The sequence below is a fragment of the Marmota marmota genome, unplaced genomic scaffold, assembly GCF_001458135.2.
Source record: "Marmota marmota marmota unplaced genomic scaffold, marMar, whole genome shotgun sequence".
In the NCBI taxonomy this organism is placed as follows: domain Eukaryota; kingdom Metazoa; phylum Chordata; class Mammalia; order Rodentia; family Sciuridae; genus Marmota; species Marmota marmota.
In genome coordinates this window covers 4,674,826-4,701,866 of record NW_025999962.1, presented here as the reverse complement: position 1 = coordinate 4,701,866, position 27,041 = coordinate 4,674,826, and the positions used below count along the sequence as shown (strand labels likewise).

Here is a 27,041-nt window from a genome sequence, read left to right as displayed (position 1 = left end):
TTAACCCTGCTTATGGGTTAGAAGCCATCTTGCGTCTTTCCCAGAGATGAGCAGCAGAGCTATTCGAATAGAAGAGATTCTGACTTTGCCATTTTAACATCTCATATTCAACTGTGATTAGGAGAAGTGTTTAATCTCACCTGCAGGAAGGAAAATGATTGGGCCTTGCCTAAGATCCCCAAGGAAGAAGCTGAATGGGACATGAACCCAGGCCTCTTGGTTGCTGACCAAAGTGACCCAAGAAGTTTCTTGAGAAAATAAGGAAAACAGCACAAATAAGTAAGGGAATGCGCTACCCACATGACTGAAAAAAAGACTCTGATCATATGTGACATTTGATCATGAGCTTCCTGGTGGCTGAGGAAAAGGGAGCATCACCAACTGCTTGCTACTGGAAGGGATGAAATGAGCCAGATGCTCCCAGGAGGTGAGTCTACCCTAGACATAAATTTTGAGGAAAATGGCTCCTATGGGGCAGCTGATGGGCCTTGGCAGGCACAGCAATATCAGCCTGAGCCTCTGGGAGCACAGTGATTGAGTTTGTTCTCTGAGTCCCTCTGCTCACGTGATGTATGCACATCATATTCATGATGTATACACATTCACAAGAGCACTAATGCAAGGAGGAACTGAGCTGTGGACCCTCAAAGGGGGATGCGATCCTTCCCAGGGGATCTGGGAAGAGCTCTTGGTGTTTGTGGCCCCTGACCTTGAAGGATGGGGCCAACTTGGAATGGAGGAAGGGTGCTCCAGGCAGAGGTTGAGGTGGCAGCACAGGGTGCCTGCAGGTTGTGTAAGGTCAAGGGAGGACTGGGGAGATGCCCGGGGTTCCTGTCCTGAGAGCCCTGAGCACCACAGGGGACTGGACCCCTCTCTGCTGTATCTGGGGGGTCCAGGGCCCCAGACCTCAGGTGACCTGGAAGAGGGTGGAGACACTGGCAGAGTAGGGAGCAAGTGAGCACAGGAACTTGGCCCAGAGCCCAGCAGAAGATGTGCCATCTCCCCTCCTCTCTCAGGGGCAGCTGGGCATGCAAGGTCAAGGGCCCCCCAGCCCTCTACTGAACTTGGCAAGGCTGACCCAGAAACAAAGAAAGCACAGAGGAGCACCGATGGGGCCTGGATGAAAGCCATGCTCCTGACTGGCCCTCATACCCTGAGAGGAAGATGGGCCCCTGGTGCCCATTCAGGGACAGTGAGGCAGAGCCTAGGAGAAGAAGTGACTGCACTGGCCACGTGGGGAGCCTGAGGTCAGGCTGGCCCTCAAGCTGCACCCATAAGGCAGAAGGTGCAGACCTCAAAACCGAACCTGGCGACAGAGTCCTCACGTGCACTACACGGCCAAAACAACCAGTGCACAACCCAAGAGCTGGCCTCCCTCTGCGCTTTCTCCCAAAGCTGGTCCCACAGGACACCCCACCAAGCTCCTGTGGTCCAACAGTGCCATCTCCTGGGTAGGTGATAATGCCACTCCTCCTAGCACTTTACCAAAGGCCCCTCCCCAGGAAGCCTTTCCTGAACCACCCCTGTCCACTGCCCACCCTCTGGGCTCCCACTTCATCCTGGACTTGTCATAAACTGTGGTCCTGGGCTTCTGCCCAGCCCTCTCCTGCCGTCCTAGCAGGTGACTGTGGGAGAGTGCCTGTGCAATGCCTTCCAGCAGGTGGCAGCACCCACCTCTAAAGCCAAAGCCGTCCCCATACTGAGGGAGGTCAGGGGAGGGCTGCTGGATCTTTCCCCAGCCCTCAGTTTCTCATCTATAAAGGGGACTGGTTGGTCTGGATGCCCCGAGAAACAAAGAACAGGAAGTCAGGGTGGACAGAAGCACATGCCAAAGACTGGAGACCTACGACCATTCTCTCAGGCCCAGCTGGCAGAGTGGACATCCACGCGCTCACCTTCTCGTCTAGGAGCCTGCATGAGCCCAGGAGGGAAGGGACATTGGTCTGCTGGGACCCGATGGGGAGGGGTTGCCCAGGCCTGGCATGGGCTCACCTTGGCATGTCCGCTCGTCCGTCAGCAGCTTGTAGCCCTTGCGGCAGCCACACTCGAAGCTGCCCACAGTGTCACGGCAAAAGTGGTCACAGCCTCCATGGTTGACCAGGCACTCATTGATATCTGCAGGGATGAGGGGGAGGAACAAGGCAAGGGGAATGGGCTCTGGCTCTTAAGGGAGGGGCAGCACCCTCCTTCCCTATCTGCCTGGCTGGCCTGAGGCCCTGCCCAGAGGCTTGCACTCCAGCTGACCACAGGATGGGGCCTGGCCCACAAGTGTGGGACAGGGCTTGGAGTACACTGTGAGGGCCCAGCCTTTGAGGCTTCACCCCTTAAGACCTGGTGAGCCTGGCATCATGCCCTGTGCAGAGGAGCTGATATCTGCTGTGCCAGGTGAGACAGGGCGGCGATGTCCACTTGTGGTCCTTCAACCCACACTTCCAGGGAGGTGGCTGGAGGGCAGTGAGGCTGGAACAGGGGCCACCTCAGGTGACCAGAGCAGGCTCCTGGATTCCTGGTGGGAGACGGGTAAGAAGCGCCCCGACCCCTGCCCTCGTGCAAGACGTAGTGAGGGGGACCTGAAGTCCTGCTGCCAAGCGCTGGAGTCCAGTCAGCTGTGAGGACACTTTAAAAAGTAGGTTTTATGGCCTGTTTGAGTAAGGAGGCTGAGGCTCAGAGGGTCAAGTATTGGTGCGAGAGCCTTTTGCTAAAGGGGGGGGGGCGGGGTGTGAGCTGCGCCTGAGGGACCCCCACTCCCCGCCTGTTTGTTTGTTTCTCTGTCAATAGTTAATGAGTGGCAGGCAACACTGCTAAGTAGGTGGCTGCAGCTCATGCACCTCAATGACAGAGTTCTCTCTCACAGTGTGGGCTGCTGCTGACCCCTCAGGGATGCCTGTCCCTCTCGCCCCAAGACAGTCTGACTCCTTTGAGCCCCTTGTCCCCACCCCTCAAGCTGCTCATCTGGGCTCCAGCTCAGCCTGGCATTCTGTGCCAATCAGAGGCCCCCTGTCCCTGAGGGTCCTTTTCTCCAGGAGCTATGTTCTGGCTACTTCAAAGTTCCTCCAGGGCCCCCATGGTCTCCAGCCCCCATGCCGACCTCCCTGTCCAGGTGTCCCACTCCCCCCTGGTGTGGAGGAGTAAAAGGGAAGCGCCGAGACCCTCCCAGCCAGGAAATGTATGACCTCCCCTATGGTCGTCAGACCCGCCCTGGCACAACTGCCAGGCAGGGGCCCAGCACCTGTGGAGCCCACCCTGAGCGTGGGTGCTCGGCTGGTGCCGGATGCCCTGTCCTGTGTACTGGGCACCCAGTGACAGGGTGAGCCTGCCTCCTTTGACAGATGGGGGACAGGAGCCTCGCTCCTCCCATAGCAGCTCCCACCCCAGCAGAGCCTCAGCAGCCACCTTCCTGCTTCTTCCTTCAACCAGACAGGCGACGGGCGCCTGCCCACGTCCCCAGGCATCATTCCCATGGAGTGCTCCCAGCAGCTCTGGACACTGCTCCTGCATATCAGAGGACAGCCCTCTTTAGCCCTCCCCGGGGTCACCCTGGGAGCCTGGGGAGGTGCCTGAACCAAGCTCTTCCTGGGGCATCTCCCTCCAGCCCCACGACAAGTAGGAGGAGCAGAGCCCTGTTTTCATAGAATGTGGTCACAGGGCTCCAGGTGAGAGCTGACCTCTACCAGCACCAACTGTCTCGAGGATGGCTTTCTCCAGCACACCATGCCGGCCCTGTGGCCACCAGAGAGACATGAAATGAGCTGTGGCCTGAGCTGAGGTGTCTCCACCCCAGGTTCCAGGAAAATTGGGAGTTTCTGGCATAAAGCCTCAGGCAGGAAAGCAGAGGCCTGTCTTTGCCTTGCCAGCTGTGTGACCTTGGGCAGGGAAAGACACCTCTCTGAGCCTCAGGTTCCCCATCTACAAACTAGGATGTCCACCAGCACCTCCCCTAGCGCCATTAGTGGAATTAAGTAAGCCAACTCCGCTAAGTAGACAGGGGCTGTCCTGTGGTCATTATCAGGACCCCTGCCTCCTCAAGAACGCCTCAGGCCTCCTGAGACTTCTGACCCCTTCTGCTTCCCCATCCAAATCTGTCCAGCCAGGGTGTGTCACAGCAACCAGACAGGCAGAGGGAGGCATGTGTGCTTGGGCCCAGGCTGGAGTAGCTGGCTGCCTGGAGGGATGTGGGGGTGCCCCTCCTCTCTACCAGGATCTAGTAAGGGGGTGCTGGGCTCCCAGGTCCCTTGACCTCTGATGAACCAACACTGGGGAGGCACTTCAGGTCCTCTGTCCCCTTCCCATCCTCGACTGTGTCCACACACCCTCCACCTTCCACAGCAAATCTGGCCATGCCCCTACCTGCTGACAAGTCTGTGGGGGCCTCTGGGTCTCCTGGGTAAAGGCCAGCCCTTGGTGGTGGTCACAGACTTCGTTCTGCAACCTGGCCTGCCCGCCGCAGCTCCTCTCCTGGGCAGCCTTGGCCTCTGCTGCGCAGCCCAGGCTCCAGCCACCCGCTGCACCACTGCAGCTGGCTCTCACCTGCTGGCCCTCTGCAGGGCCTCTCCACCTTCCTCTGGCCAGCCTTCCTGCCCTTCCCTCCAGAGTCCATCTCTCCCTAGTCACAGGGCTTGCCCGGGGGCAGGAGACAGCCTTGGGACTAGACCACAGAGGTGGGTACCTATTCCTGTCTGGCACCCCAGGCCCAGAGTGAGCGAATGAATGAACAGATGAGCCAGGAGGTGAGACAGGGTGGTCCAGAAACAGAAAAGGGCCTGAGGGTCCAGGGAAGGGTGGGACCTTGGCCCATCAAGTAGCCATTTGACTGTACCACCCAACGGTGGAGCACAGGTGTGTGGGTATGGGGGTGCCTGCCAGGTGAGGATTGTGCCCCAGGAATGCACAGGATGGCTATTTCTGTTCCCTTCTGCCATCCCGGCACACTGTGGGGCCCATGAACAAGGGCTTTTGGGAGGGGCAGAGGGAGAGTTAGGATGTGGGCTGGCCAGGTGGAGGGCAGGTGAGGGCACCTTTGCTCCCACACAGATAAAAGTCCCAGCAGGTGGCCTGTCTGGCCCAGGGCACAGGGAAGCAGCAGTGGGTGGGGATTCTCCTAGATTGTTCTTGAAGGTGTGTGGAGGAGGGGTCTCCCTGAGGGTTAGCGGCTGCAGCTCAGAACTCTACCCTCTGGGGAGAGTCCAGCGTCAGGAGGCCGCCTCCCAACAGCACAGGGGGACCCAGCTCCAAACTGAGACTGAACCCGGCCCAGGCCACCCCCTTGAAATAAAGCCTGGGCTTGGGGCAAGTCCTCTTGATCCTCTAAAACCTGCATCCCACTTTCCCACCCCTGCCGCCTACCCCCGGGGATCCCCACCAGCCCTGGTGAACCCCGCCTGCCTGGGCTCTCAGCTCTGGATTTTCCCAGCCCTCTGTTATCTCCCCTCCAGTGATCTATCTTGCTTGACAATGTCTTTTTTGCTTCCAGAAAACACTGAACCTTTGAAATCACTCCTTTGATATTCTTCCCTGGACCCGTGCCAAGATCAGGGTGTGCACCCTGAATTGAGGAGTGAAACCCAAAACCCCAGAGGCCAAGGTCTTGGGTTCACTGGGAATCCCCTGCTGGGCTTGCCCCAGCCAAGTCCCCAGCCCTGCCTGCATCTCTCCAGCAAGAGCCTGAGAACCCAGGTCACCAACCCTGGGGTCTGGAGGGGGCATCTGGTTTCTCAGGCTTCCCTCCTTGAGTTGAGCTGTTCTCGCTCTACAGGTCTGTGCCAGCCCGTGCCCCTCCATTCCTAGTACCAGTGGGGAAGTCTCAACCCAGTTTCCCATCTCTGCCACCATCCGGCCCAAGCAAAAATGTTGTCCTGAGCCAGGGGATGGCAGCAGTTTCCTCCCTGCTTTTCCAGATGCTGCCCAGAGACTGCTGGCCAGGTGGTGGCAGGGACCATTTCAAAATAAAAACCCACCCAGTACTGACTGGGGTCTGCCCGGCACTCACAGTTGGAAATGTCACCAGCCCCCTTGGGCTACCCCAGAGAGGGGTGGGGAGCAGCACTAGGAGTCCTCTCCCGGCTGCTCCCTCTGGGGCCACAGGACTCCCAGGCCCTTTCTGGTCCCCAGTGGTGAGCTGGCTCCAGCTCTCCTTCCAGCAGCCTTGCTCTCAGGACTTCAGCCCTGCAGGGCCCCCTTTCCCAGTCCAGCCTCCACCTCCCGGCGAGGCAGTGAGGACTGGTTCTACCTCTCCAGGCCCTGGGTCTCTGGACAGGTGACATTACTGGGCCTTGAGGATGCCCAGATCTGCGCGGACCTCTGGCTCCCTTGCCACCCACTCCTGCCATTGAGTCCACATGGCGAGGACTCAGATGTCACCTGTCTGCCCACAACCCTGCCAGGAACACATCAGGGCTACTGACAGGCCGAGCGGCGGCTACAGAGGGCTTCACTTCACATCAGCAGCTGGCAGATCTGCCTCTGCTGTCATAATTAGCAGCTCTTCCTAGCAAGGGGGCAAGGAAGGAAGAAGCTACTTTGTCAGACTTAAAAATAGCCCACCTCAGTCAGTTTTAAATTGTCTTAAACATTCGCTGGCCACACTCTCCAGCTCCTGCTCCCTTCGAGGCCCTCCTTGGTCAGGGCTGGGGTAGGCGCCTGAGGGCGGCCCGGCTGCTGCCCCCTTCTGTGTGCGGCTTTGCCAGTCAGGCCTGGGCTTTTGTAATGGCCCCCGGCCTTTGCCTGGCCTGGCCCTGCTGTGGGAGGCTGGTCCCCACGCAGGCTGGTCCTGGAGCCCAGCCTCTCTCTGTGGAAGCCGCAGCTCCCCTTCCCTCACTGCGCCGCCCCCCCTGCCCCTTCCTCCATCTTCAGCTACCTGTTCCTTTTCTATGACAAAGTTCCTCTGCATCCTTCTTCCTTCAGTGAAGCACAGAACTCACACAAATCCCCTTACAAATTTCCAACAGTGACACATAATGACTTACACACTTCCCAAACAGCCCAGAGCTGGGCTGTCCCCATCTGTTCTGAGAATCACCCCCACTACAGGTCAGCATCTGGGCCAGCACCTCTGCCCCCAGGGAGTTCCAGAGTAAAGGCACTTTTGATCCAGGAATCTATGGAAGTACCACACACCTGTGTTCTCTGGTCCCTGCTGGGACCCTCCCTTCTCCTGGCCTTCCCAGCACCAAGGTGAGTGACTGCCGAGTGCCCCTATTCTGTGGCCACATGGGGCTCAGAGGCCAGGTGGGGACACACCAGCATACTCCCTGTGCTGACCTTTGCATGTCTTCCCGTCTGGCTGCAGTGTGAATCCAACAGGGCAGCTGCACCGCACGCCAGTGGCTGTGTCCTTGCACGTCCGGTCACAGCCTCCGTTATTGACTGCACATGTCTCTGGGGAGGGAAAGACACAGAGATGCTCAGTCTCCTTGGGCAGAAGCTACCAGCTTTCCCCAGCCATGGGGAGATCTCCTGTGAGATAGGAGAGCTGGGTTCAAGTTCTGGCTGATACTCCTGCTATGGGACTCTAAGGAACCTGTGCTGCCTCTCTGAGCCTCAGGCTCCCCATCTATAAAATGGGAGAATGGGCTCCATTCCCATGGGGTCTCTGTGAGGCTCGTCAAACCTGACAGAGAGCAGTACTGGCTAGAGGTTACTGCTGACAGCTGAAGACCACGATCTGGGGTCTGAGATTGGCCTGGCTGGTTCTTAACTGCCCACGGCCAGGATCCTGAACCTTTGCCCCACCTGCTCTTAGACTCCAAGTCCATCAGGTGGTGGCTGGAGGCAGCCATATTCACCCCAGTGGGGAATGGCTGCAGCCCTGGCTGTGGGGCCCGGGCCTTGCGCAGCACTCACCACCACCCTAGTGAGGCTTGACCCACCACTGTTCTCATCAGAATGCACCAAAGGTGTCTGGGTTTTGTCCACTTGAAGTCTGTCTAGTGCTCTTTTTTCACGTCTGAAAAGTTCAGAGGCTGGAGTGGCTGAGGTACAACGGGGATACCAGAGCTTGCGGTGAGTGGTCCTCACTGGCTGTAGAAAGGCCATAGTGCACCCACAGGGTGCTGTTCTCCCAGACCTCAGTCCTTGCCACCTGGTTTCGTATCTTGTGGTACAGGGCCTGGAGGGCACAGCCTGAGCTTGCTTCACCTGGGGGCCTGCCTTCCTTGGTTCTGCAAGTGGCTGTGTGTTCCTCTGGGAGAAGTTTGAGAATGAATGTACAGTTGCCAGCAGTCCCTGCTGCTAATTAGATTCGTGGTACCCATCCTTTGACCTTCACCTTGAGGGTGAGCATGCGATTCTGCAGGGCCTCCAGGGTGGGCGTCCTGCTGCTGGGGCTATCTGCATGAGAGCCGCCTGCCTGCCTCGGGGTTAGTGACTTCCCACCGCCATCACGGGGCTGGCTGTAGTTTGCTGAAAGGTGTCTCCTTGGCCCTGACGCTCTTTCTGGTCTGTCTCAGTGCCCTGGTGGCCCTGGCAGCTTCTGTGAACCCCCCCACCCCATCCCCGGGGTCTTTGCCGTGCTTTGGCCCTGGCTGCACACCTCCTCCCTGCTCAGCCTTCAGGTCCGGCTCCCAGGGCACCTCTGCCAGGAGCACCTCTGCAGAGCCACAGAGAGAAGGCTGCAGCTCTTCCTTGCCCTGGGGCAGCCCGGGCCCTGGGTTCAAACGGCCAGTTCTGACTGGCACCAGGCCTGCTCTGGCCCCTCTCGTCTTCTCACGGGACCATCTATGGGAGACTCCCTTGGGGCCACAGCTGGCCCACACCTGGGGAAGCCTCCTTCCCAGGGCTGAGGCGAAGATCAAGTCTTGAAGGCACCAGGCAGTGGCTGCTCATTATGCGTTTCCTCTCCTCGGCTTAAAGCCAGACCAGGAAATCCTGCCTCCCAGCCCACAGCAGAGCCAGTGTCCCCGAAGAGCCCTTTCAGCCTTCCAAGTGTGATGGCCCCTTGATGGAGGGGGCTGAGAACCTGCCCGTTTTGCAGGTGTAGGTAGTTAAGGCTCTGAGGTAGGGGGCATTAGGGGTCAGCAGCAGGCACTGAGGGCTGGGCCAGGCCTGGTCTCTCTGTGCTGGTGGAAGTGGGTGGGGGCCCTGGTGATTATGTTCTTGAGAAATGGACATACCTGACAGCTGGTATGTTCTTCCCCTTGGTGGCACTTGTAACTCGACCCTTCAGACCCAAGAGGGTCTTGGGGACCTGCCCACTGGGCAGTCTGAGGCTGGGAGGGGGCTGGGCCAGCATGGATGTCCACCCTTCTCTGGATCCCACTGCAGGGCTCTCTCCCCCACTGGGTGATTTCAGTTTCTCTGAGTAGCCCCAGCTGGTGCATAAATTTTAGGCTTTGAGTGAGGGGCTCTGAGTACCCCAGCATCTGGGGGCTGGTGGGCCACTCTTGGGTGCAGATCCCTCTTGCTGCCAGTGCCCCATCATGGTGGTCACCGCATGCCAGGCCCTACTCTGCCTCTTGTCTCCTGCCCTGGCCCTCAGAGCTCCTGGGCCCACTGCTTCCCCCACCAGGAGTGGGGCCAAGGTTGTGCAGAGTGAGCGAGAGCACTGGAGGTATCAGCTTGGTCCCACTCTACAGTGCCAGGAGGGCAGTGACCCAACGGCAGGCCTTCAATCTGTCTCCAGCCACCCTTAGCTCCAGGGACCCAGGCAGCTGTGCCTAGACCTGCTGCTCACTGCATTCAACTCCCCCTTCCTCCTGCAGCCCCTGCTCCACCCCGTCCAGAACACTCCCTCACCTTCTGGCACCCCTGGGCCCACTCTTGCTGCTTCCTTAACATCTCTGGAATCCAGCCCCTGCTCTTGCTGCTGCCATTTGGGACCAGGCCACCACAGTCCTCTGAGATTCCACAGCTTCCCAGGCTCCTGCCCTAGCTCATGGCCTCACTTTCAATGCTCCCCAGGGCTTTTCTGAACCAGACCTGTGCTGGGCGGGGAGGTGAGTGCAGGGAGCAGTCTGGAAGCTGGCCTGTCCTCCACTCTGCCTTCCTAGGACCATGGGCAGGTTGTCCTGTGCTGGGGGCTCTAGTGCCTCTGCTACAACACGGTGGCGTGGGGCAGTTCCTGCCTTGCCCACCTTAGCAGTGCTGTTCTGAGGTGACGGAGGTTCTGCTACCAAAGGCAATATGTATAAAGAGCAAGACTGAAGCCCACCCAGGTCCTTTGTGGGGGACTGAAATCTGCACTGAGGGAAGGTTGGTCTGGAGGTGCCAAGCATCTTGTCCTTGGAGGTTTCCCTTAGAGGCTCCTGGGTGCTGCTGAGGGGATCCCTTGCCTTCAGTGGCCATTAGTCTGGGGTACTGCCCAGCTTCCATTTCTGAGGGCCTTGGAAAGCTGCCTTACCTCTCTGCCCCCCAAGACCAGAGGCTGCCAAAACCTGGTGCTGGATCACCACTGTCTCGAAGAGCTTCAAAAACCAGCTCTGTCCTTCCTACAGTGGGCATCTAACTGCAGGCTACCCCAATGTGAGCTGGAGATGGCAGCAGGACATCTCTCTGGGTCTCTGGACCTTCCACCTCCTTCTCAGGGTCGCATCACAGCTCCTGTCCCTCCCAGAGGCTAAGAGTGAGCTTGGGCCAGAGGGTAAAAGGGGTTCTGCAGGACGGCCTCATGAGGCCACACCCCACTGCAGGTTTGCCTCCAGTCACCAGAACTGCGGGCAAGTGGGGCAAAGGAGAAGAGGGCAAAGCTAAACCTCAGAGAGTTTCTCCCAGGATCTGAAGGAAGAATTTCCTTTCAGACTCTGTGAGCCCCGTCTCTCCTATACCCCGACTTTAGATGAGAGCTGCCAGGGCTCTCCTTAAAGATCTTCCTGCTCCTTCTGGAGCAATGATGACAGCAAACCTTGCCCTGCCTACCCCTGAGCACCCGACAAAGCACTTGTCAGCCACTCACCTCAGCAGGCCTCACCCATGGGGCACTTTTGCAGGTAGGGACCTGAGGCTCAGAGAAGTAACTTGTCCAGGCAAGACTAGTTACCTGATTTGGGGGACCTAATGCAAAATATCAATGAAGGCCCCCTTTTCCAAGATTGTTTAGAACTTCAAGACAGAGTCAGTAGGGCATTAAGCTAGTTGGGGCCATCCCAGGGAAGGACTCCTGGTGACTGCCCAAGTTGAGCAGGGGAGGAGCCAGCATGCGCCCTGAGGTTGTGGGACTCCAGGCTGATGAGCGAGCTAGAGCAGGCCGGAGAGCTGGGGTTTGGCAGAGGAGCCCAGGGCCGCTCCCAGTGAGGCAGCAGAGCAGAAGAATTGAAAGCCCCAGTCTTTGGACCTTCCTCAGGGAAGCCCTATGCTGGGCTGGCTTTGCAACACTGGACCCCTGCCTGCAGCAGGCCAGAGCTCTACCAGAGGGACAGGACATAGGAGTAGAGGACGGAAGGCTGCCTGGGAGCAGCCCTTGGAATTCACACTGCCTGATGGCACCCCACCGGCCCAGGTTCAGCGAGTCTTTGAAGGACAGTCTCCAGCGAGTCCTTGAAGGACAGTCTCAATCACAGTGTAGTGGAACAAATATGAGCTGAACAAACATCTGGCTGCGTGAACAAGGCCAAGTCTCATTGCTTTGGGAATCTGTTTCCTGATGGGGATGGAAAGAGCTGGCGACAGTGTGTGTGAGAGCGCAGGGTTAAGAAGGGACCAGGGCGGCTGAGACAGGGAGGCTGCTGAGGCCAGGACTGCAGCCCTGATAAGGTACAGGTCCCCATGTGTGGGTGGAGATGACAATATTTACTATGTAGTTCTTGCAAGGCCCAGAAACAACAGTCTGCATCAGTGTTTTGTAAGCACTGAGGGATGGACTTTAGCCTACCCATGCTCTCTGGAGTCCCATCCTGGGCCTCTGATACCTGGGGTGGCACTGTCAACTCAGAAAAGGCCTCAGAGTCCCCCTCTGTGCTACCAAGGCAGAGTTAAGGACACACCTAAGGCTGCCTCCGAGGTTCAGGATGCCCCTTGAGCATAGTGGGCAGAGGGATCTGACCTCTGTCCTGAGCACAGCTGATGCTGGATCTGGATGGAGCCTTCCAAGGTCGCCTCTTCCCCTCCCCTACAGGGACCCCACCTCATCAGGGCAGCAGCCTCCTGCCTCAGCTGCACTGGCCCCTTCCCCTCACTGTCTTCACGCACTCATTGTCACCAGCCTGGTTCCACGTTGAGGCCTGAACAGTCCCAGGTGGGCTTATCCAGTCCCCACCTCAGCAGATGGCGCTCAGGAGTAGATCTCGCAGGCTGGAGGCGGAGCAGGGCACTCCAGGCAGCAGGGAGAGGCTGGGGTGGGTAGTTTGTGCCATGTGGTTAGGCCACATGGTGCTAGTGCTCAGGAGATGAGCAAGCCACCCCATCTCATCCAGTCCCTGCTGAGCCACAGGAGGTGGCATGAGACCTTGCTCATTGTGCCCAGAACAGATGGTCACACGATACTAATGACAGGTTGGAGTTCAGAGAGCCATGAGGTGACAGGCAAGAGGAGACCAGGGCCCCTGGGTAAGGGCCATAGTGCCTTTTATCCCAAAGTGGCAGGAGCCAGGGAAGGGCCAGCAACCAGCTGAAGGGAGAGGGTCAGAGGTCAGAAAGCCACGAAAGCCAATGGCCAATGCCTTGCAGCTGCTTTAGCTGGTCCTAGCATGGGCCATTCCCCTATGAGGGTCAGGCTTTCAAGGAACAGGGCAGATGTAGAGCACTGGGCCCACGTGTGTCACACCAGGTCAGAGCCTCTGAGGGAGGGGCAAGCTCTGCACTATTGACAAGTCTTAGAAAACCTAAGGCCTAGAGAGGGGACCATGAGGCCCCCATCAAGTCCCTCAACCAAGTGCTCCAGAAAGCTACAGCATGCCTTGGCGTGCTGGCCAACGGGTCTATGCTGGTTCTCAATTCAGGCATCCTAGCCCTCTGTCCTGGCCCAGGTGGGGCTGCCTGCAGCACTGCCCCCTCTAAGCAGGGGAGTCCCACTCTCTGGTACCACCTTCCCTAGCTCCTGCCAAGCCTGACACAGGGCAGGCATCAAGTCCCCCTGTCTCCTGTCAATCCTCATGGGGCTTCCAGAGTTCCTGCTCATTGATACTGTCATTGAACAAAATGCTTGTGCCTAGGACATTGGGCACAAGGGTCACCCTGCCTGGAGAGCATACAGTCAAGGAAACTGCTGCATGAATGAAAAGTGCCACCTCCCCAAGCGCCACCTGCTCAGGGGAATTCTCTGTGAGGTATATTTCTGTCAGTGGAACTGTCCCCTAGGGACTTCAGGGACATGCTGTGAGTGCAGAAAGCCATCCCCTCAATGCCAGTGCTCAGAAAGCAGAAGTCACCTGGACCTGCCAAGAGGTGGAGGAGGCCCGAGTGTGGAAGGTGCCAGGAGCCAGGCAGGCAGACCTCAGGACAGGTGTCCTCATTTGGTTTAAGGGCTCTCAAATGCCCTGTCCACTGAAGGACAACAGCACATGGCACCGGAGTAGCCACTGGCAGAGGCCTCTTCCTGCACTCTGCATCCTACCTCCACTCTGAAGGGCAGACACAGCTCAAAAGCAGCCTCCCCCTTGAGTTGGCCCTTAGGAGACAGGCAGATGGGATCACTGTGCCTATTCCACAGAAGGCTCAGAGGAAGAGCTGGGGAGAGGCCCAGCTGCACATCATACTGCGCTACCCTTCCTGCCATGTGCTACCTGGGAGTTCTGGGGTCGTCAGACCCCTGTCTAGAGTTCCCCATCACAGCAGTGAATGCTCAGTGAGCATGCCTGTGCCAGACCCTGTGCAACCTGCAGGGAGACAGGGCCACACCCAGCTGCCCCAGAGGGGCGTGGTGTGGACTGTGCAGCTGGCATTAGCCCAGAAGCTGCTCAGTAGACAGGCTTGGCCCTGGTTTCTAACGGCTGCCCTGGGGATTTGGCTGAGGACAGATTAAATGACTCCTGGGCAGAGGGAGGTGCTGAGCACAAACCTCTGTACTGCCAGGTGGGCCTTCAGCAGCAGCATAGCCTCCTGGTGATGGGGGCCTCCTGGAGGGTCATGATTACTGACACCTGGCTGGCTTCTGGAAGGCGCTTGTTAATCCTGCTGGTTCTCCAGGTTTCCCATCAGCCCCCAGTGTGATCTGAGCAAGGCCAGGCAGGCCTGGCCTCTTAGCCCACCACCCAGACTCTGGCCAGGTTTGATTTCTCATGGGCACACCAGGTGCCCCAACAAAGTGAAAATGGCCAGGGAAGATGACAAAGAGAATGGCTGTGACCAGGTACCTGCTCAGTGCAACAGGGGACCAGGTACCTGCTCACCAAGTGGCTCCTTTAAGATTCTCTGGGGCTACAAGCCACTTTGTGCGAATGAGAAACTGAAGCTCAGGGATGTGAGCTGGCCCTGGGGCACTGACCTATCTGGTGACCTGGAAGCCAGGACCGAACCCAGGTCTCACTCCAGAACCTGGGTAAGGAAAAACCAGAAAGAGGAGCAGCTGCTTGGAGTTTTGGTCCAATTACAGGTGTCCCTGCTCAGTCCTCAGAACCAAGATGTGGCCTAGGCAAGCAAATAAGCCGTCAGCTTCCCTGGGTCAGCCCAAGTGGTCTTGCCTCAGGAAGTTCTGAACTGTTGGCTTCCTGCCAACAGGTGACTGTCCACCCTGGCCTGCAGTCACCTTCGGGGCTGGATCTAGCTAGAGAGAAGCTGGGTGGTGGGGTGGGGAGGTGAAGCAGGCAGGGCTGGCGGCCGTGCCAAGAACAGGCTACCCTGCCCAGGGAGGTGGAAGGGTGGAAAAGGGACCTGGCCAGTTTCCTGTTTCTACACAGGGCTCCTCCTCAGATGGCAGGTGATGGACTGTGGTGCTCCTTGGCACCTTCCATCTGTGGCTACGGTGGAAGGTACATACAGAGCCCACCTGAATGCTGCAGGGCTGGCGCCGGGACTTGAGCAGCCAACACACCAGGAATCGGGAATGGAGGTGGGATACTCAGGTGGCAGAGGGCATTGAAGACACTTAGACAAAAGTCTGAGAGGCCAAGGAACCCAGGAAGGAGGTTAATGCAGGGCTGGGACACATTCGGGTTCAGGCCTAAGAAAGAAAGATGGCTCTAGCTACCATGTTCTCACCAGTGGAGCTGGGAGACAGAACAGAGGCTGGGCAGTGAGAAGTGGGCCTGGATGTTGGGACACTAGAGGCCTGAAGCCCAGGACAGTGTGAAGGTCAAGTGTTCCCAGTCCCTCTTGGGATGGGGTTAGGTCAGAATCACCTGTATCTATGGGGCTCAGCTCTACCATCAGCTGCTGTAAAGGGTAGCCTGGGGTAGATCACATCCCTTCATGCCTCAGTCCTCTCTGGGGCCACTCAGTGCCCTGACCACTCCTCTTTTCACTAATAAACCCTGCTGGGAACTTTGTCCACCCACTTAACCCCACAATAAGTGAGTCACTTTGACCTGCCTCCCTATCAGTCCCTGCCAAGGGCCCCAGGTGACCAGAGACAGTCACATTTGGGATTAGGCCAATGATGGGGCTCTTGAACAAGTGATCCTTTTGTGCTGGACGCATGGCCTGGGAAACTGGATGCACTTGGATCTGCCTGATCCTTCCCCTGCCAGGTGCATATGGGCACCCTCCTGTCCCTTCTCTCTGAGCCTGGCTGCGTAAGCAGCAGAGCTCACCCATCCTGGGAAATCCTCCAGGGATCTTCACACCACAGAGACAACTGGCCCTGCTGTGCCCCTTCTGGGCAAGGCCTGTGCTGTTGCTGTACACTGAAGGGAGCGTCTCTCTGGTGCAGACCTGGCATCTGCCCTTAGTTGGCAGGGGAGGGTGTGGAGATGGGGGAAAGAGAAGGCCACTGAGGATGGGGCAGCTTTTCCCAGGAGGAAGCACTGGAGATGGCACCGAAAGAGGGGATGGGTAGCGTGAGCCACACAGCAGGAAGCTTCAGACAGCTAAGTGTGCAGGCAGGAGGGACAGGTAAGGGAGGGGGTCTAGGAGGTGAGTGGATGTGTGGGGTTGGGAAAAGGAAGCGCAGGTGAGTGGTCCCTCAGTGGAGAGGAGCTGGCAGGGAGCAGGCAGCTGGTAGGGAGAAGCAGGGGTGTGACTGTGTCCAGATCTCTCAGGGTAACTGTGCCCTTACATGAGGCCAGGGACAGTGCATAGTAGAGTCTGGTCCCTTCCTCGCTTCTCCCTGCTCTTCTGGGAGCTTTTGATGAACCAGCCCCTATGGTGCCCTGTCCTGCCTTCTAGGCCCTGCCTAGCCTCTCTCACCCCTGCTTCCTTTGAGCACATGCCTATCTGTGTGGCTTATGCCCACTTGATGGAGAGGAACCCCAGGGATCAGAGGGAGGGGCTGAGCTGGGCAGGAAGGCTTCCCCCCAGCAGAACTTGGGCCCCAGAGCAGTCATATGCCCTAAGGCCAGTTGCTTCCTCCTACACCAAAGGGCTTGGGTAGTGGTGACTGGACACACACAGATGGCCACAGGGCTGGGAAAACAGGTCTGGGAAGGATGGGGAAGGCTCAAGGGGTGGCCCAGCCTTGACCTGTGTGGCCTACTCTCTTAAAAATGAGCTCCTGGTGGCCTCTGTCTCCCATGTTTTTGCCTAGCCCCACCTGTGCCAATAGCTGGCACTCAGTGAGTGCTGCCTATGTGCCAGGCCTTGCTTTGGGCACTTCTTATCATCAGCTCATTCCATTCTCATGCCAGCTCTAGGAAGTATGTGCTACATGCTCCCCGTTTATAGATGAGGAAATAGGCTTAGAGGGAAGTTAAGAAATTTGCCCCAGAAAGCACAGCCTCCCTGGTGGGAAGAACAGGAACCTGGGCAGTCGGCTCCAAGGCCAAAGTGCTGTATGTGTGCTCCAGGCTCACGCAAGTCTGCTGGTCAAGGGAATCAGGGGTTCTGGGGTTGGTCCCAGGTCTGTCCAGCAATGGGGAGGCTTAGTGAAGAGGGCCCTTGGGATGGACAGGTAAGGCTTTGGTGGTCCTTGTCCCTATGGAACCCAAGGCCCTGCAGACCAGGCACTGTCCACACTTGCTGTGACCTCTGTAACCATCACTGAGCACCACTCCTGGCCATTGCTGAGAAGAGGGAGGGAAGTGTGGGCCCCCACAGGCCGGGCAGAGGTGCAGGGCGCCAGGCAGAGGTGCAGGGCGCCAGGCAGAGGTGCAGGGCGCCAGGCAGAGGTGCAGGGCGCCAGGCAGTGCTAGCTCTGGGAGTAGAGGAGAGGAACTCCCACCCCGCTTTCTAGCCTCACTGTCCTTCTCATCTACGAAACACTTTAGCCCCAGCCCTCGGTGGGGTCTGGGGAGTGCTCGAGGCTCCAAGCCAGGTCTGACAGTCACTTTGGATCACTGACCTGTCTGTCAGGTGTGCTATTCTCACGGGCATCAGGAAACGGTAGGAAGGACTGGCTGTAGGCTCTGTTGTTGCTCCCTTCAGGAGGGGACAGTGGAGCCGGGATGGCTGTCAAGGCTACTGAACCTGCAGAACTGCGTCCCTCAGATCTACTCTGCTCCTGACCCGGGGCCCTGGAAGTCCATGAGCCCAGCTGTGGCCCAGGGTGCTGCTTACCGACTGTGTGGCCTCCCTTCTCAGGGTTCAGTTCTTCATCTGTACAGTGGGGACAGCTGACTGGGAAGACTTGGGCCAACTGCAGGAGGAGGCAGTGGCACAGGTGAGGCTGGAGGGCTGGGGCAGAGGGGTGGGCCAAAGACAAACCGAGGCTGCTGAGAACTGAGGGCACCAACACAAGGGTGAGGGGTCCCCTGAAGCGGCAGGTTAGCCCATGTTGGCCAGCACATCCCATACGCTTGGGAATGGTTTTGGAGGAGGGACAGGCAAAGCCAGTGAAGAGGGCGTGGGCTCCATCTTAGTGGAGTTCTTCCCAGCCCAAGTTGAACCATCCGTCTTAGGCCAAATAAAGGCCCCTAAAATGTCCCCGTTTGAAACCAGAGCCTGTGACCCCACATGGCAAAAAGGGCTTTGTAGATATGACTGAGTTAACGCCTTGGGACAGGAGAAAACCTGGATCATCTGGAGAGGACCCCCAGGATCACGAGGGTCCTTAACCATGACAGGGAGAGAGGGGAGAGGAAAGGAGGGAGAGGGCTGTGACAACATAGGAGGGTCAGTCTCAGGGCGGTTGGCTCTCAAGATGCAAGGGGCAGTGAGCTACCCAAAACAGCATCTTCCGGAAATGGGAGAAGGCAAGATGAGGGACTGTTCCTAGGTTTCCAGAGGGAACCCGGGCCTGCAGACACCTGACGTTGACCCAGGAGCTCTGTGTCAAATTTCTGACCTGCAGCCTACGACAATGCTGCTGCTCTGAGATGGTGGCAGTGTGTTAAGATCAACCACCGGAAACACACACACACACCCATCCTAAGCTTCTGGAAAGAACTTGATTCAAAGCCTGGGGTTGACAGGAAGATGGAGCACCACCAGTCCTGCTTGGGGCTCTGTGCACTCTAGCGGGACAGGACACTGCTGGAGCACTCCCTCCCCCACTGGGGCCAGCACTCCACTGTGCCAGAGGCAGGGCTAGAGCCACTGACCTGGGGGCACAGGGCCCTCTGCTGTGTGGTCTCCACCAGAGACTGCCTCTTCTGCCCGGCACTGCCAGAAGCTCTGAGCCCAGCAAAGCAGCAGGACCCGCTGCAGGCTTTAGTGTCTTATCACTTCTGGTCTCTAGACTTCGTACCCTTGTCAAAATGTCACAGCTTGGGCTTTGGTAAAGGAAAAGCAGGCAGGTTCCACGCAGAAGCGCAGAGGCCCAACGATGGGAGAGTGCTGGGTTTAGCTGGAGTTTCACACCCTCTGCTGTTTGCTCCTCTCCAGTTCTGGGCCAGACTAAGAGGCCAGACAGCTCATTAAATGACTTGCGTGTATCTATAGGAAATGACCTCTGCCAGTCGGGCCACAAAACATTCTGGAAGAATTCTGAGTCAAACAGCTGGTCAGAGGGTCTGAATCTGAATCCTGCCCTTCATCTGGGAGCCCACAGGGAAGAGCTTGCCACTGTCCCTCTAGGGGCCTCTGATGGCTCATTGTCCAGAGGGAGCATGTGGCCATGGACACTCATGGAGAGAGGTTTCACCTGGGCCGGCAGGACAAGTCTGCTCCAGCTGTGTGGTCACCATGGAGCATGGCAAGATGCATAGGTACCCCAGAGGTGGGCAGGAGCTCCCAGCACCTGCTCACTCCAGAGGGAAGCAGCCCTTTCCCTTTGTCTTTTCCTACCTGCTCTGCAAATAAACCCATCCACACAAAAGACAGGGGGCCTCTCAGACAGAAGATGCCTGTGAGGCCTCTTGGCCCTGGTGTCCTGCAATGCAGGTGCCCTGCTCTGGAGGAGCACGGACAGGACCTCACCAGGTCCTGCTCACAGGAGACCAACCACTCAGGTCCTGGTGTCTCACAAGCACTCACTGGTTCGGGGTGGCGGGTGGGGAGCTGGCCAGTGCAGTGGTGACGGGCACAGACCGTAGAGCCAGGTGGTCCAGGGTCTAACTTGGTCATGGATCTCCTGGGGGTATCGGCTTCTTCATTTGCTGATGGGTACCTCCTCCTCTGCCTGTCCTACTCTCTCCCAGCCCCAGCCCCACAAGCCCGAGGATCTCCCAGGATAAGGTGCTGGTGCTTCTTCAGAGATCAAAAACTCTAGTAGCATTAATAAGCGAGTCTCACCCAATCCCGATTCCTTTCACTGTCTAGACACTCTCCTTGCAGGACCTGGCTCTGAACCTGATACCCAGGTATGTGCTGACTGGCATAAGGCAGAATGTGGGTATTCACCTCTCCTATTCTCCATACCTTGTCTCTATTAATACAGCCTGGGAACAGCGACACCTCCCTGGGGTTTAACAGTTAGGGCCTAAAGTCCAACAAGATCTTACATCTTTACCTCAGAGGCTGCTTTCAAAGACAGGGCTCTTGAGTTGGAGGTTCAACTGTGCTTTAGATTTTGGGCCCCAAGACTGACTTTTTCTGAAAACCTCTGAGAGTGTGAGTTAGGACACTGGCCCATCCACCCATGGCAAGAGCTGTAGGGACACCAGAGGAGAGAGAGGCCTCTTCTGAGAATGAGGACAGGCTTTTGGGGGGTGAATGGCAGGTTTCAGTGATGGGAGAGGTGGGAATGTGGGGAAGGTTGACTCCACTGTGGTCCTCACCTTGATCCTAGCCCACACCCTTTGATTTGCTCCCCTTCTCTGCCTACCAAGCCCAAAGAGAGGTGGCTGGGTTCCTCGCCTCCCTGGCCCCCCAGGATCTGGCTGGGGTGGCTGTCCATTGCTTCTAATCACAGAAGGCAAGTGCAGAGGCCCTGCCCCATCACCCTGCCCACCACCCCTGCAGCACCAGCTCAGCTTGGCCTCTTCTGCCACCTAGCTCCTTCCTGGGAAGAGTGTGTGTGTGTGTGTGTGGGGGGGGTGGTGGTGGCGGGAGGTGTGTGGGGGAGGGGAGGGAGGGNNGAGGGAGGGGGGAGAGCTTTAGAGGCTTTCTGTGGGGCTCAGGCCTCAACAGGAGAACCTGTAGCACTTAGGAAGTGAGGTGAAAGTCTGGGTCCTGAGTCCTGAGTGTGGCCTCACAACACTGATCCCTGGGGCCGCTGGCACCCACCTCTGTCACCACTCCAGGGGTCCAACATGCTGACTCTCACCTCCTGGAGGCTGTGGTCATGACTGCCTGGACAAGCCTCCAAGGCCACACCCACGTCCACAAGATGATCCCTCCAGAGACTCTGTGGAGGACGGCTTCCAGCCTGGGCCTATCCTGTCAGCCCAGATGCTCAGGATGAGTGCTCAGACCTCTTTGGTCTTGGAGCGTGCATCTGAGGAGGAGGGTGACACCTACCCTCCCAGTGCAGGTGTTTGGTGCTCACTGAGCACAGCCCGCAGGCCTCCAGCCTTCTGGCCAGCACAGGGCTATGTCCCTCCTGTGCCCCAGACCTCCCTCCTATTTCCTCTCTAGATGCCTGGGCCCCTTGGAGGTTCATATGAGGAACACAAAACTAGGTGGCCTTTCAGGGACCCTCAGCTCTGACCTCCAGCAATCCCAACACTGAGAGGACCCATGGCCTCTGGGCTGTGTTGGGTAGTGTGCGACCTTGGACAAGCCTGGGGACCCCAGGAACCCGTTTCTTCCTCTGAGAAATGGGGACTACATCCTTAAGTCCATGGTTCCCAGGGCTGATGTGAGCCATCAGAGCATCACCAGAAAGGCTGTACCCCCAGAGTCCGCAGCTGTACCCAGGAGGCCCCAGGCAACGGCTGAAGCCCTCAGACTGGCGACCCCGAACTGCAGAAGCAGCTGCTGGGTCCAGGCGTGAGTGGCGGCGGGTGCCGCTTTCTGTCCCGCATCCCGTGCTCGGTCCAAGGGCGGCCATTCTTTCCTCTTCCTTCTTTTTTTCCTCACACTAGCCAGCAGGCCTCCCAGGGCACCCTGAGAACTAGGTGACTCCCCTGAGGACGTGAGGACTGGATGGTGACTTCCCTCCCAGGAGAGGAGTTGGAGAAGGCCTGGGCTGCGGGCCCCTCCCCACCAAGGCCTCCTTGGCTTCTGAGTCCCGTGCGCTGTGCCAGCCGGGCTTATGCACACGTGGGGATCTACACTCGGGAGGAGGCTTACGGCAAACACCTCCCGACATGCTCAGCCCATTAGACATGGCGCTGGGTTCTGTGCTACGAACATACAAAGAAAGAAACAAGTGCGTTTGATGGAAGGTAAAAACTTTAAAAAGGAAAAAAATGAGTTCCCATCTGCAGCGGAGCCCCCCACACTCACACACAACACATGTGACTGTGCACACAGGGGCACACACCATTCCACGCAGGGGTCCACCCACACACACATGCGCACATACACACACGCTCACCCTCACGCACCAGCGCACTCACCCCACATGCACATATACACGCTCACCTGCACGAGCACACACAAGGGCAAGCATGACAAAGGAAGTGGAAGAAAAGTGTTACCCATGAGTAGCCGCCGTTTCACCCGCTTGTCCACATCAGCTACTGACGTGGCATTGAACTGAGAGCGCTCAATTGCAGCCTCATCCTTTTCTAAAACACAAGTAAGGGACAAACACGGAGCCAGAGGTTAATGAGAGCCCACGTCCTGCGGCCCAAGACAGCCAGCCTCTCAGCATGGCGCACACGAAGCCAACACAGCATGCGGCCAGCGCACTGTCCTTGCCAAGGGGCCCATCCCAGGACCTCCAGGGTAGGTGTGCTCAGGCAGAGCAGAGAGGCAGCAAGGGTGGGGTGTGCAGAAGAGGGTGTGACTGTGACACGACCCAGGACAGATGGACACAGTCCCATGTGCAACAACATAGGAGAGGCGGCTGAGGCCAGAGCAGGAGGATGCTCTGCAGAGGCCACAGTGCAGACACCAGCACCGCAGTGCTCACGGAGACAAGTGGTTACAGACCCCCACAGCTCAGGCTGGAGAGGCAGGCACAGGACAAGGCACAGGACAAGGGGACAGGGCCACAAGGTCCGGTGATGGATGTGCCTGGGACAGCAGATGCCCTGTCACAAGGACATGAAAGTGTCACTCATGCAAAATTAAGACCAAAACACATGGAGAAACACAAGCGCACACACAGAACAGTGGATCCTGCCGAGCAGACGCAGGACCCCGGGGTTGCTTTGGGCAGCGCTGGTTGCCTGCTTGTCTAGAGGATGAGGGCTGGGCATTCAAGTTCAGCAGGAGGCTGCAGGAGGGGGCAGCTGCTGTAGGAGTGGGAGAAGGAACAGCCTGGGGCAGCCGGGCAGCCTCTGGGTGCAAAGCTGTGCAGGAGGCTTCTTGTAGGGGTAGAGGTTAGCTGGTTCCCTTGCTCAGTCTGGATTGTGTGAAGACACTGTCCCCAGGGGGAGCTGGTGACATGAGCAAAGACAGAGGTTTCTCATCCTGGAAGGAAGGAAGCCATTGCGGCAAAGCTGAGTCAGAAATGTCTAATGGGGGGAGGGAGGCGAGGACCTGGGAAGTTACTTCAGAAAGAGATCCAAGCAGGGACCGCCACGTGCAGCAGGCGTTAGAGCATTTTTAAAAAATGAGTCGGAATGAATCAGGAGGACACAGACAAGAGGGGTTAGACGGGCTGGGAGTGCATCTGGTCGGGCAGCTGTTTGCGCTGGTCCAGTGGCCTGTGGCCCCACTGGATGCACAAACCCCAGGAGACCAGGAGCAGACAAGACAGGAGGGAGGCAGAGCCCAGGAGAGCCTGGGGGACAGTGAGGGAGAAAGGCCAGAGGACAGGAGTTCTAGACGGGATCAGGCTGCAATAGAGACACTGGTCTGAGACCCGGTTTGGCTTTTAATTTTTTTTGTTTTTTGATTGTTTGGTTGGTTTGGTTTTGGCTTTTGGCTCTGAAAATAATTAACAAACGTCAGTTGTCAGACAAGACAGGCAATCAGGGACCATCACCAGAGAAGCAGGAGGGATGAGATAAAATGAAATAACAACGGCTATCTGAGAGGAGAGACCACACAGAGGGAGAACCACCGCAGGCGGCAGCGCCCATGACCACAGCCCTGGGCTGGGAGGTGACAGCCCGGTGTCCCCGCCCGGCCAGCACCCAGCTCTCCAAGACACGAGGGAGCAGCCACAGGGGACGGAGTGCTACAGCAACCCCAGGCCTTGTGTGCTTATCTTGCTAAACAACCCCCCTTTCTGTCACTCGAAAATCCCTCCAGAAACACTTCCCAGAGACGGCAATCAGAGACAGGGCCTTTTTAAAACAATAACAACCATGGTCACTGACTCGTGCTAGTGCGCCAGCGCTGCGGACAGAGAGGAGGGAGAACTCTGGGCGCAGCTCTGAAATGCCTCTTCTTCTCAGTTAAAAAATCTGCTGTTACTTTTGAGTAGGAGGAAAAACTGCTAGTGATCATGGCATGAAACAATCACAAATATTCAAGCTTCCCCTTGGAAATATGGGCCTGGAGGAAGCAAGTGGCCGAGACTCAGATCAGGACTCCTGTGGCAGTGAGGTGATGGGTGGGGTGTCACTGAGGAGGGACTTCAGGTGGGGAGGAAGTACTGCGAGAGCCCCGTCAGCTTGGAATGAGAAGCAGTTCAAAGCAGCCATACCCCAGGCCCCAAGGATGCACACCATTCACCCACCACCACCTGTGTTCTGAGGACACCTCTGGGCTTTCCAGACTGCTTTGGGCACTCGTGGAACTAATGGTGGCCACGAGACTAAACAGATCTGGACACGGGTTTTCCATCTCAGAGAAACCCTGGTGCCGAGGTGCCGATGAAGCCCTCTTGAGGAACACAGGCTCCTCCCCGCAGACCACCTGCCCTGCACCAGGAGTTGCTGGGGATTTGGACCCAGGGGTCTATGGGACCTAGGGTAAGTGTCCACAAAAGCTGACACTTGGGGACTCCTGCTTTCTCTTGCTTCCCTCGGCTTCCTTCTGAGAGATGGGGACTGTAGGCGACCTTACCCTGCGGGCAGGTGGAGCGAGGCGGGTATGCGGTGTCAACTTACCGATGCACGTCCGACCGTCTGAGTGGAGGGCGTACTTCTGGTGGCAGCCACACATGGGGCCTGTGTCCGTGTCCTCGCAGCTATGCTGGCAGCCTCCGTTTCCATAGTTACAGGTTACTAGTTAGGCCCAAAGTGTACACACGCGTGTATAAACAGAACAACAGAAGGGTTAGTCTGTGGGCGTTGGTGTTGCTTCTGGGGTGGGGGAGGAACGCGAGGGCCTGAACTGGGCTTGCTGGGCTCACAGGCAGCAGATGTGCTTCCCTGCCCTGTGCCTTCCAGGGTCTCAGACCCAACGTTGTCCCTAGAATTGAATGGGTGTGGACTCTGGCCCTCTCAGCTGGGAACAGAGGTGCACAGCTGCTGTGCCGGATGGTGGTGGTTAGAGAGTGGGGTGGCTGCTGTCCCATCCTCTCCAACTACATCAATGGGGCAAATGTCTATGGACACTAGGACATTCTCCAAAGCTGAGGGCCGAGGTGGTAGCCATGATTTGAGGTGACACTCATTTCCTTAGTTCTTGCAGAGTTGTCTGTCTTCTGCATGTTTTGGAGCATGTAGAGGGATGTTCTCAAGGATGTCACCTGCTCTGGGTCCCTGGCCAGTCAGCTGGAGCTCTTCCCCCTCATAGCTTTCCAACCCCTGGGCCTAGGAACGTCTAGACAGGTAGATCTTGGCAGTTATTGCCACCTGAGGTGTGATGCTGAAAGTGACCTAAACAGCGTCAAAAGCTGGCAACGCCTATAGCCCAGGGGACCTGATGTCCGTCAGCCAGCTGGCTCGCGTACAAGGGGCTGAACAAAATAGAGCCAGCCCGGGCTAGGAGAAATGGCCAATTCAAGTTTATTTAAAGGAAACCACATTATGAGTTTCCAGGATGAGAGAGAGTGCCAGAGGCGAACAAGGGGGGTCAAGATCTCTGTGGAGCCCTCCTGGCCCTGCCCCGCCCCACAGGAAGCCGGTGTGGGAATGTGCGTACCAAGCAGATACAGTGTGTCTCCCAGACAGACGCTAACGTCCTGGGCTAACGTACTCGGCAAACCATCTTGAAGACCAACTATGGGCACAGCAGCCCCCAATCCCAAACTGAGTTTGAATCAATCACATTCTGTTAGGAAGGCCCATTGGCATGGCTGCTGACAGAGGGAAGTCACTGGTGGTAGCTTCCTGAGGAGGGACCCAAACCTTTCAGAATGGACTTCTTCAGCTACACTTCACTGGTGCTTCTCCATTCATGGAGACGGCTATGGAGCACCTGGGCACTCCCTGTCCTGAGAGGTGGTGATCCTCAGCCTTCAGTGCATGCAGTCTCCACAGTAGTAAGGATATAAAAAGAATGGCTTCCCAGCATCTCAGACACTGTCCTTAGCAAACAGAAGCTCGAATGGGCAGCTTCCTCTTGACCTAACTTGCAACATGAAGTTTCAAGGAGCTTGAAATGCTTCAGGAACCTAACAGGGCTCAGAGCACAAGCACCTGGTCCTTCTCTGCAGGAGGGTATCGCCTCATCCCAGGGTGAGCCGCCTCCTGCAGGCCCCGCGTCCTAGCTCTGAAACAGTGTGTCTCTCTGACCAGGAGGAGACCCGGGGAGCCAAGGGCTCAGGGCTGCTGGATTACATAGATCCTGGCAGACCTGGGCTGGACAGTATATGCCTTCACGGAACTGAAAAGAGTCCGTTTCAGCATGGGTCTGGGTAGAGATAAAGAGTAGGCAGCAAGAACAGTGTTGATGGTCCTTCCCAAGCTCTGGGCTCCCAGAGATGGGTTGTACCCCCAAAATGGCTCCTGTTCCCTTGTTCCCTCTACGCAGGCGTCTGAGCATCTCAAGCACCCCCAAGGACCAGACCTTCAGCTTGTACATGGAAGTACAGGTCTGGGAATACAAGGAGTGGAAGGAGAAAATGGCTGTCTTTGGAGGGATAAGAGTTTGGTGCAGAGGCCTGCAGCAGCCTCCCATCCTGGCTCCTGGGTCCAGAGAGGCTGCTAAGTCAGGTCCCAGCCCCAGCCTAACTTAAGAGCCAGAATTTCCTTAACTGAAAGTGACTTCAAAAGGTTAGGGCACAGGTCTCAGCTAAATAGCCCTGCCTCATGAACCACAGAAGAACCCAAGCCTGGAATGGCTAGGCAGTCTATTCCCAGGAGGCCGCAGGACCGTCACTCTCTTGTTGACCCTCCATCCCCTGCCTTGTCCCTGACTTTTCCAACCAAGTCGGCCTTTCAGGAGATGCTCTCCGAGCACACTATGCCCTTGAGGCTCTTGTCCCAGATGGATTACTGAATTAGATACCAGCCAGTCCCAGTCCTTCCTGGCTCAAGGTCCAGCACTGAGGGAAGTTCAGCCTGTCCTCTGACTGAAGCGTACTTGGCTGAAGGCTGCCTGCATTCTGTTCGGGTCCTTTTTCATGAGCAAATTCAGATCACTCAAGGAGGAGGACTGAGGAGGCCAGAGGTAGCATTTTCTGTTCTGCAAGTGGCCAGGTGGCAGGTGGTTTCTCTGCAGTTAAAGGAGAGGGACCCTGGCTGGACTCCTGAGGTTGCCCCATTTGTCCTGACTTGGTGACACAGTCATGCTTTTTTTTTTTTTTTTTTTTT

At 57.3% G+C, this 27,041-nt stretch overlaps 1 protein-coding gene across 4 annotated transcripts in view; it reads right to left on the bottom strand.

The window, feature by feature from the left end:
• Scube1 (signal peptide, CUB domain and EGF like domain containing 1) overlaps window positions 1–27,041 on the bottom strand; it is a 128,557-nt gene that overhangs the window by 31,495 nt on the left and 70,021 nt on the right. For 3 of the 4 annotated variants that reach the window (XM_015501751.2, XM_048803021.1, XM_048803022.1), the window contains exons 5-8: window positions 24,450–24,566; window positions 21,921–22,010; window positions 7,258–7,374; window positions 1,993–2,115 (exon numbers count right to left, since the gene is read on the bottom strand). In XM_015501751.2, coding sequence (XP_015357237.2) covers window positions 1,993–2,115; window positions 7,258–7,374; window positions 21,921–22,010; window positions 24,450–24,566 — 447 coding nt within the window. The remainder of the gene's footprint in view (window positions 1–1,992; window positions 2,116–7,257; window positions 7,375–21,920; window positions 22,011–24,449; window positions 24,567–27,041) is intronic. The other variant, XM_048803020.1, reaches the window with a different exon arrangement.